General features: G+C 38.5%; 1 protein-coding gene across 1 annotated transcript in view; it reads right to left on the bottom strand.

Annotated features, from left to right (window-relative positions):
- Positions 1-3,475: 3,475 nt before the first annotated feature.
- Positions 3,476-10,762, bottom strand: part of CAPZA2 (capping actin protein of muscle Z-line subunit alpha 2) — a 54,064-nt gene continuing 46,777 nt past the window's right edge. The window contains exons 8-10 of the mRNA XM_034964865.3: positions 10,611-10,682; positions 6,632-6,694; positions 3,476-5,010 (exon numbers count right to left, since the gene is read on the bottom strand). Coding sequence (XP_034820756.1) covers positions 4,870-5,010; positions 6,632-6,694; positions 10,611-10,682 — 276 coding nt within the window. The 3' untranslated portion in view covers positions 3,476-4,869. The remainder of the gene's footprint in view (positions 5,011-6,631; positions 6,695-10,610; positions 10,683-10,762) is intronic.

The following is a 10,762-nucleotide window of genomic DNA, read 5'->3' as shown; positions in this document are numbered from 1 at the left end:
ATTCATTCATTCATTCATTCATTCATTCATTCAGAGATGGAGTTTCACTCTTTGGAGTGCAATGGCGTGATCTTGGCTCACTGCAACCTCTGCCTCCCGGGCTCAAGCAATTGTTTCAGCCTCCCAAGTAGCTGGGATTACAGGTGTGCACCACCACGCCTGGCTAATTTTGTATTTTTTTAGTAGAGATGAGGTTTCACCACGCTGGTCAGGCTGGTCTCAAATTCCTGACCTCAGGTGATCCACCTGCCTCAGCCTCTCAAAGTGCTGGGATTACAGGCATGAGCCACCGTGCCTGGCCCAAAATCTACATTTAAGACTAGCAAGTACACTATGATTCTTTTAAATACTGCATCTTAAGAGAAGTGAACAGAAATACACATCTTTCTTGGGATGTTTCATAACATGCACGCATTACAAAACACCTGTGTTAACTCCTGGCTAAATGTGCCTTTATATTTCATACCCCATAGATGGCAAAGGCGCAAACTGATGGTCAGTATGGAAGATCTTTTGAAAGGGTCTTTCATTATTCCAAAGGTTTCAGTGTGGCTACTAAAAGTCACAATGACTTTAACTGTAGAAAGGGCTACCCAAATGTCACACAACTGTCAATAGTTGTCCCTGATTACTTTTCCAAGAATTTCACATTTCAAGAACATTTGCAATGAACGAGAACTTCCAGGACATTTTTCTTTTAATGCTCTTACTACTATTTTAGTTTCCAAAATCCCAAATGAGGAAAAGCCGCATGAGTATCTGCATATTTATATAACTTATTAAAATGTAATCATATATCCAAGTGTACTCTGGAAAAGCACCACTCATGCCAGAACTCTTACTTCTATCAGAATTCTTGATTTTAATGTCACAGAGGTGACCTTTCCAATGCTGAGTGGCACAATTGCTTAAGTCCTCTCCTCTCTCCCCTCAGCCAGTCACTCCGTTGGTCATGTTTGTCATTACTAGTAACTCCTCAAAACCTCAATTTTAATTAAGCACACCATTCTCCAATCACCACTTCTTACATTTCCTTTTTCTTTTTTTGAGACAGACTCTCACCCTGTCACCCAGGCTGGAGTGAAGTGGCACAGTCTCCGCTCGTTGTAACTGTCACTTCCTGGGTTCAAAGATTCTCCTGCCTCAGCCTCCTGAGTAGCTGGGACTACAGGCATGTGCCACCATGCCCGGCTAATATTTGTATTTTTAATACAGAAGGGGTTTCATCATATTAGCCAGACTGGTCTTGAACTCCTGACCTTAAGTGATCCACTTGCCGTGGCCTCCCAAAGTGCTGGGATTATGGGCGTGAGCCATCGTGGCCAGCCCACCACTTTTTTTTTTTTTTTTTTTTGGGACAGAGTCTTGCTCTGTCGCCAGCCTGGAGTGCAGTGGCACAATCTCGGCTCATTGCAACCTTCGCCTCCTGGGTTCAAGCGTTCTCCTGCCTCAGCCTCCCTAGTAGCTGGCACTACAGGCACGCCACCACGCCCAGCTAATTTTTGTATTTTTAGTAGAGATGGGGTTGCACCATATTGGCCAGGATGGTCTTGATCTCTGGACCTCATGATCCACCCACCTCAGCCTCCTAAAGTGCTGGGATTACAGGCATGAGCCACTGCGCCCGGCCCACTTCTTACATTTCTAGGTCATTCTTTCTAGTCCCCCTACTTTAACACACCTATAATCCACTGGTTGTACATTTTCACTATCCCTCCCCCCGTCTCAAGCCCTCACTTCCCTGCTTACCCAGCTGAAATTCCACAGACCATCATCATACCCTGCCCCTCTTCATGTGGTCATTCACTCTGGGCAAAACCACAGCCTTGGTGAAATTTATTTCATCTACTCTATGCCTGCACCCAAACAGCTTTACACGGTTGAAGAAAAACATACAGCCATGCTCATCATTGGTCTCATTTACTTTAAATTCATTATCACTAACCTTGAGGTCCTTCATCCTGTCTGCCTATAAAATTGTTTCCCAGGTTCATGCACTTTCCCATTCTTCTAGCCCAGAGCTTTCCTCTAGTTCCTGTCTCCTGTATCTAACTGCTACATGAGATATTTCTCCTTTGAATAGAAAACTGAGCTCCTGACCAGCCTCCTTTTCCAAACCAACTTGCTCCTACAAGAATCTTCCTCAATTTCTCCAGCCCCAGACATGGTTCTCTTTATCTCACACTCCATGACCAAACTCTCCCCAGGTCTTGCTGATTTTACCTTTAGGATATACCTAGACCTCACTGCTTTATACCACCTCTACAGCAACCACCTCAGTCCAAGCCAGTATGCTCTCTCAACTAGATTACTGCAGTAGTCTCCTAGCTGTTCTCCCTGATTATGCCTTTGCCACCACACTTCAGCCTACTCAGCAAAGCAGTCATAATGTCTCCTACTAAAATTACATCCCTGAGCTATAGGATACTCTGGGTTTCCATTCTTCTTTCACTTTAATAAATGCCATTCTTTTATCATTATTATTATTATTTTGAGACAGAGGCTCCCTGTGTCACCCAGGCTGGAGTACAGTGGCTCGATCTCTGCTCACTGCAACCTCCACCTCCCGGGTTCAAATGATTCTCCTGTCTCAGCCTCCTGAGTAGTTGGGATTACAGGCGCGCATCACCATCCCCAGCTAATTTTTTTTTGTTTTTAGTAGAGACGGGGTTTCAGCATGTTGGTCAGGCTGGTCTCGAACTCCTGACCTCGTGATCCACCCGCCTCAGCCTCCCAAAGTGCTGGGATTACAGGTGTGAGCCACTGTGCCCTGCCTAATAAATGCCATTCTTATACTATAAAAGACTAGTCTATTCTGTGCCATCATTATTTCAGACTGTTCTAAATTATTATTATTATTATTATTTTTTGAGACAGAGTCTTGCTCTGTCACCCAGGCTGGAGTGCAGTGGCGCGATCTCGGCTCACTGCGAGCTCTGCCTCCCGGGTTCACGCCATTCTCCTGCCTCAGCCTCCCGAGTAGCTGGGACTACAAGCGCCTGTCACCACACCCGGCTAATTTTTTGTATTTTTAGTAGAGACAGGGTTTCACTGTGTTAGCCAGGGTGGTCTCAATCTCCTGACCCCGTGATCCACCCGCCTCGGCCTCCCAAAGTGCTGGGATTACAGATGTGAGCCACCGCGCCCAGCCTGTTCTAAATTATTTTTGATAAATCTTCCGTCTCACAAGCAAATCACCTTAAAAACAGTTGCATACATTTTCAGTAATGCATTCCAGACTAGAACAGAGATAGGAAATTGATGACTTTCATGGGATAGAAACTCATGATGGCCTAACTGATACAACTAAGCTTGTCAATTAGATCTAGTATTTAGTTCACCATCATCAAACTTTCAAATATATATATCTTAAAAAGGAACAGATAATTAATGTTACCAATTCATTTTCTTTAGGAATCCCAATGTGCCAAAACTTGTATTTTAAAACTAAAGAAAAGATGATTTAGACAAAATGTCATAATTTCATATTATATTCTCAATGCTTTCAAAGCCCAACAGTGATTTTAAAAAGAAATTAAACAACATGCTTTCATTGAATTTTTAAAAATCTATACAATTCAAGCTAATGAAATATTTTATTGTACATAATAAAAGTGGTGTTTTTCTAAAAAAAAAAAACAATAAAATAAAATAAAATAAAAATTTCCAGGCCCAGACGTCTGTGGGAGTACGTGAGGAAAGGATTCCACTCAAGTATAATCAGCAATACTCTATTGAATGAAACCATAACTCCACTTCACTCCCTATGGTAAATACTAACATTCACCACAGGCTTGAAATTCCTGTAGCATCAGTAGAACTATTTTTGAAAATATTACAAACATGCTTATGATGCATAGGAAGATGAAAAAATTTAGACTGTAACCGCACACCATATGTAATCCCAGCTTTTCTAATTTACAACCAGTTAAGAATTACAATATCCAAAGAAAGTATTTTAAAATATATATGCTCACTGGTAAGTGATTTTCTACTCAAATAAATAGGAAAATTTGCATTTTAATGTCACATTGAATTTCAGTACTTTTCAATCCAAGAAAAAAAAAAATAAACCGAGACATGGTCATGAGTTCAGGATTATATATATTACAATTTGCCTTGTTATAATACATTTGTGGCTTTATGATAAAAATAACTCAGGGACATATGGAATTCAAGCTGATTTGCGTAACTGTCACAAGAAAAAAAGCATTAAATGCATTTCTGAAATAAGTATTTTCATTAATTTCAGAATCTCAAAACAGCATTAGACCTTGCCTTGTTTAAAAAAAATTTAGTTCAACACTAAGCTAGCTAAATAACCTTCTTGAAAGGTTTAAACACAATTGATATAGAAAATGCTTTCCCTCTAATCTCAACTTTACATAAATGGAACAGGTGAGGAAGAAAAGGTAGACAATTTCTTTAGCAGCATATATGGCTAAATCCATCTACCACCTTAAACTAGAATGTCCATTATTGACCCCATTAAAAAGAATTGGGGAAATATCAAAAATTACTGATTTCATAAACCAAAAGACAACAATTTTAGGGTTACAGTTAGTAAAATATTTTTGAGACACTTCAAAAACTTTTAACCATAAACTAGAAGAATCATCTCTTCATTGTAAGAAAGAAAGGCCTAACAGAAAGACATTTAAACTAAACTGATTTTCAATCCTCTTAGAACAAACAAAATGAAAAATAATGGTTGATTAGCTAAGCTTTGTGCTCTAATCAAACTAATTAATTACAGTGATTTTAAATGGCAACAGCCCATCTGACTGGGCAGCTTGACAGTTCAGAATACTTTTGCAATGATTTTTTAACGCAAAGACACTAAAATGATCCGGTCATGCAATGTTCATCTTATGCATTCTGCATCTCTTTGCCAATCTTGTAGCTAAGGATCTTGTTCCAATCAATCTTAGTGCGTGTAACTGGCAACTGTCGACGTAAGGCTTTGAAAGTAGTGTCCGACATTGTCTGATAATTCTCACTGATGGCAGTCTATGAAAAACAATAGTTAGAAGTTTAAAGTAACGCAAAGAACAGAACAATTTATAAAGCACATAGATGTTTTCAGAATAAGTTTTATTTAAGCAGCCTGTTTCACTGTTTTTAAACAGTCAAATAAAATCCCAACATTGTTTTAAAAGCTGTTTAATAGCAAATAGAAGAGCCGGGCGCGGTGGCTCACGCCTGTAATCCCAGCACTTTGGGAGGCCGAGGTGGGCGGATCACGAGGTCAGGAGATCGATCGAGACCATCCTGGCTAACACAGTGAAACCCCGTCTCTACCAAAAATACAAAAAAAAATTAGTCGGGCATGGTGGTGGGCGTCTGTAGTCCCGGCTACTCGGGAGGCTGAGGTGGGAGAATGGCGTGAACCTGGAAGGCGGAGCTTGCAGTGAGGCGAGATCGCGCCACTGCACTCCAGCCTGGGCCACAGAGCAAGACTCTGTCTTCAAAAATAAATAAATAAATAAATAAATAAATAAAATAAAAGCAGCTAGAAGAAAAAGCCTATAATAATTTTGAATAAACTTAATGAAATAAAACTATAAATTAGACTTAATATTTGTGTGTCATTTTGAATTTATTTTAGTGTGTCAGAACAATTTATAGATTATTATTTTTAAGGAGTAGAAACTTGTCCAATTCACAAATTAAATGGTTCAATTCAAGAGTGTAGTTTACAAGCTGATAAATAACATAAAAAGTAAAGCACAAAATGAAATGTGATCTAAACAGATTACACATAATCCAAATGCTAAGACACAGCCTGAATTAAAATTTCCAACCAGAAAGAAGATAGCCACTTAAAGTCTGGCATATTTTGACTGATACAGGTTGAGCATCCCTAACTGAAAAATCCAAAGTTTCCAAAGCTTGAAACATTTTGAGCATCAACTTGACACTCAAAGGCAATGCTCACTGAAGCACTAATGCAGATTTCTAATTTTCAGATTATGGAAGCTTGACTGGTAAATAGATAATGCAAATATTCCAAAATCCAAAAAAATCTGAAATCTAAAACACTTCTGGTTCCAAGCAACTCAGATCAGAGATACTCAATCTGCACTCAGAAATTATGTTGGCCAAAACCTAGTCTTTTTTTTTTTTTGAGACGGAGTCTCACTCTGTCACCAGGCTGGAGTGCAGTGGCGCGATCTCAGCTCACTGCAACCTCTGCCTCTCAGGTTCAAGCGATTGTCCTGCCTCAGCCTCCCGAGTAGCACTCGTCACTACAGGCACATGCCACCACACACAGCTAATTTTTGTATTTTTAGTAGAGACAGGGTTTCACCATGTTGGCCAGGATGGTCTTGATCTCTTGACCTCGTGATCCACCTGCCTCGGCTTCCCAAAGTGTTGGGATTACAGGCGTGAGCCACCGCACTCAGCCTAGTCTTAGTATTTTGAAAACACAAACTATTAATGGAATTCAATTTACTTGCCACTCTTTTTGCCTACACATTAGTAAGTCTGCCTTTGTGTTAAAAGCAGACACACAACAAAAAGACTGTAACTGATGCAATGGAAAAATTCAGCCTTTGGCTGAAATTAAAATTTCAGTGACATTAATTCATATGTGAATGTAGCTTATATAATATTTAAAAAATCATACCTGGTATTCATTTTCTGCAGCTTCTACAATCTTTATAAATTCTTTTGCTGTTTGCACTTCATTCTGAAAAAAAAAAAAAACAAAATAAAAATAGTAATTTAAAACTAAACCACTATTATTTTAAAATATATGTATGGTTGATGTAATGTTATAATAAATAACACAGAAGGAAATTATGACATAGAACAAATATTGTAAGATCAATTATTCTAAGTCTAAGGGGAAAATAGGTAAAATTATTTTAAAAGTCTACAGAATAAGCTGGTCTCAATGTTCAGCTGGCTAAGGAAAGTGAAATCTCAATGATACACACATGGATGAAAAGTTCAATTTTAAACACTGGACATGCATTCCAATAGACAACCTTTATGGGTAAGAAGTTTGGTAAAGATTTCTAATTGATGACTCTTTATCTGAATATTGTTAAATATTTACTGAACATTATGTAACAGAACAGTGATACCAAAAAAAAAAAATCACTAATCAGGAAGAATGTATTTTTCTGGAAATTTTTTTTTTTTAACATGCCAATAGATGGGTTTGTTTGCTTTTTCCTAACAGTAAAGTTAACAGAATCTGGATTTAAAAAATAAAACAGTGTTAATGTAAAAGTCTCTAACACCTTATACTTTATATATATGGTGTAAAAATATAAAACAATGAAAACCTCCTTAGAGTAAAAATGGTCATTCCTAAAAAAACGAGCACAAACTGGCATATTAGTCAAGTTTAATTACTATGACCATCTCTCAAAACCGTACCCTCTGTACTCTTGTGGACAAATTTCTCTTAGGAAGCATCTGTTTTTGTTTTTTTGTTTTTTTTTTTTTTGAGACAGGGTCTCAGCCTGTAGCACAGGCTGGAGTGCAGCAGTGTGATCTTGGCTCACTGTAATCTCCGCCTCCCAGGTTCAAGCAATTTTCATGCCTCAGCCACCCAAATAGCTGGAACTATAGGAATGTGTCACCATTCCCATCTCATTTTTGTATTTTTAGTGGAGATGGGGTTTTGTATTTTTAGTAGAGACGAGGTTTCGTCATATTGGCCAGGCTGGTCTCGCACTCCTGACCTCAAGTGATCCACCTACCTCAGCTTCCCGAAATGATAGGATTACAGACGTGAGCCACCGCACCCATCCAGGAAGCATCTTTGCTCAATGTCAAACTCCCCAAACAAGACGGCACCATGCCCTTGTTATGTCAATAATATTGAATGTAGTAATTACATATGATATGTAACTATATGGAGAACATCTCATGGAAAATCAGACATTAGTAAGTTTTTTTCACTGGCAAATTTTGCAAGGAGAGTACCAATTAGGTCAAAGCAGAAATCACCTAAGTGCTAGTAAAAAATTTTTTAAAAGATAGCTTCAGGGGCTGGGTGTGGTGGCCCATGCCTGTAATCCCAGCACTCTGGGAGGCCAAGGCAGAAAGGTTGGTTGTGGCCAGGGTTTGAGACCAGCCTGGACAATATGGTGAGACCCCATCTCTACAAAAAATAAATTAGCTGGGCATGGTGGCACACGCCTGTAGTCCCAGCTACTAGAGAGGCTGAGGCAGGAGGATGGCTTGAGCCCAGGATGTCGAGGCTGCAGTGAGCTGTATTCACACATTGCACTGTAGCCTGGGCAACAGAGTGACACCCTGTCTCAAAAAAATACGTGTGTGTGTGTGTGTGTGTGTGTGTGTGTATATATATGTATATGTAAATATAGCTTATCTTCTTAGGTAGCATCTGGCTTAACACATTCATACATGTTTCTTAAATGCCTTCTTGAGTTAAAAATAAATTTTTCTGGCCGGGCGCAGTGGCTCACGCCTGTAATCCCAGCACTTTGGGAGGCCGAGGTGGGTGGATCACGAGGTCAGGAGATCGAGACCATCCTGGCTAACACGGTGAAACCCCGTCTCTACTAAAAATACAAAAAAAATTAGCCGGGTGTGGTAGCGGGCACCTGTAGTCCCAGCTACTCGGGAGGCTGAGGCAGGAGAATGGCGTGAACCCAGGAGGCGGAGCTTGCAGTGAGCCAAGACAGCGCCACTGCAGTCCAGCCTGGGCGAAAGAGCGAGACTCCGTCTCAAAAAAAAAAAAATTTTCTTTAATATCTGTAAATTGTATATAAGCAGTTGATGTTTATAATACACAGATACTTTTAGGTATATGACACAAACAAATGAGAAAATGTCACTGTTAATGTTGTACTGTCAATATCCATGGGGCAAAAAAACCAAAAGCCAAACTTTTGGAGGCCAAGGTGGGTAAACTGCATGAGTCCAGGAGTTCAAGACTAGCTGGGCAACATGGTGAAACCCCATCTCTACCAAAAAAAAAAAAAAAAAAAAAAAAAAAAAAAAATTAGCTGGGTGTGGTGGCACATGCCTGTAGTCCCAGCTACTCAGGAGGCTCAAATGGGAGAATGGCTTGAGCCCTAGAGGCAGAGGTTGCAGTGAGCTGAGATCATGCCAGCCTGGGTGACAGAGCCAGGTCTTGTCTCAAAAAAACAAAACCAACCAAACAAAAATCAACAAGGAAACAGTTGCATACGCAAGGGAAAGAATGTGTGAAAGAATTCTGTGGAGAAATAAAACCAAGTTCAAAAATTCTTAAATTTGAAAGATGAACTTAAAAAAAAAACTTCATTAAATCATGATCCAAATAGCTACTGAAATGAAAAGACAGGATACAGTTTAAAAGTTAGGTAGAAGATCATAGACCTAAATGTAAGAGCTAAAACTATTATATAATACTTTTAGAAGAAAACACTGGAGTAGATCTCCATGACCTTGGGTAGACAATGGTTTCTATTAATATTTCAAATCTCAAATGACAAAAGAAAAAAATCAAAACCAAAATCTTCTGTTTTGCAAACAATATCATCAAGAAAGTGAAAAGACAACACAGAGAAGGATGAAAATATCTGAAATCATGTATGTGATACACTGGACTTGTATCCAGAATATATGAACAAGTACAACTCAGTAATACAAATGTGAATAATCAATTAGGAAATGAGCAAAGGATCTGAATAGGTATTTCCCCCCAAAAGATATACAAATGATCATAAGCACAAGAAAAGATGCTCAAAATCATTAGCATCAAGAAAATGTAAATAAAAACCACAATAAGACACTACTTCATACTGACTAGGATGGCTATCATCAAAAGGACACATTTTGGAAAAAGATATAGAAAAACTGAAACTCTTATACACTGCTGGTGAAACTTTAAGATGGAAAACAGTCTGGCAGTTCTTCAAAAGGTTAAACATAGTTACCAAATGACCCAGCAATTCCACTCCTATGTATATACCAAAAAGAAATTTAAAAAGCTACACAAAAAATAGTACACAAATGTTCACAGCAGCAAAAAGTAGAACACAGAAATGTCCATTAACTGAAGAAAGGATAAAATGTGGTATGTCCATAAAACAGAGTATTTGGCAATAAAAAGGAACAAAGTACTAATACATGCTCCAAAAAGGATGAATGTTGAACATGTTAAATGAAAAAAGCCAGTCAGAAAAGACTATATATTATGATTACATTTATATCAAATGTCCAGCACAAGCAAATCCACAGAGCCAGAAAGTAGATTAGCCACTGCCTAGGGCTGGGAGGGTTCTGGGGGAAGGGCTGGGTAGAATGGAGAATGATTGCTAATGGTACAGGGTTTCTTTTAAGGAGCATGAAAATGTTCTAAAATTAGATTGTGGTGACTGCTGTCCAACCCTATTAGTAATATACAAAAAAAGAGAGAAAAATTTGAAGCTTATATTTTAAATGAATGAACTGAATGGTATACAAATTATATCTCAAAGCTGCAAAAAAGTTAGGTACAGGTTTGCAATTACTTATCTTTAATCTATCAGAAAACACGGTAATCTGAAGCAGAAATATTACTTAAAATGTTCATTCCGAAACTGTTCTGGTTTTACAGAAGTATTAGGTTAAATTTTACTGTGGAATTAATTACTTACAGACACTGTTAGGGAATCTTGTATATCTTTATGACTCACTAGCTGAACATTACCATCTTCATAATAATGAACCTATTAGAAAAAGAAATTACAGAAACCACATTACAGGAATCATCAAGAACCTTATTGCGTCAACAAGCATATCAATGCAG

This window comes from Pan paniscus, chromosome 6, assembly GCF_029289425.2.
Source record: "Pan paniscus chromosome 6, NHGRI_mPanPan1-v2.0_pri, whole genome shotgun sequence".
NCBI lineage: Eukaryota > Metazoa > Chordata > Mammalia > Primates > Hominidae > Pan > Pan paniscus.
This window is presented reverse-complemented; position numbering and strand designations above follow the sequence as displayed.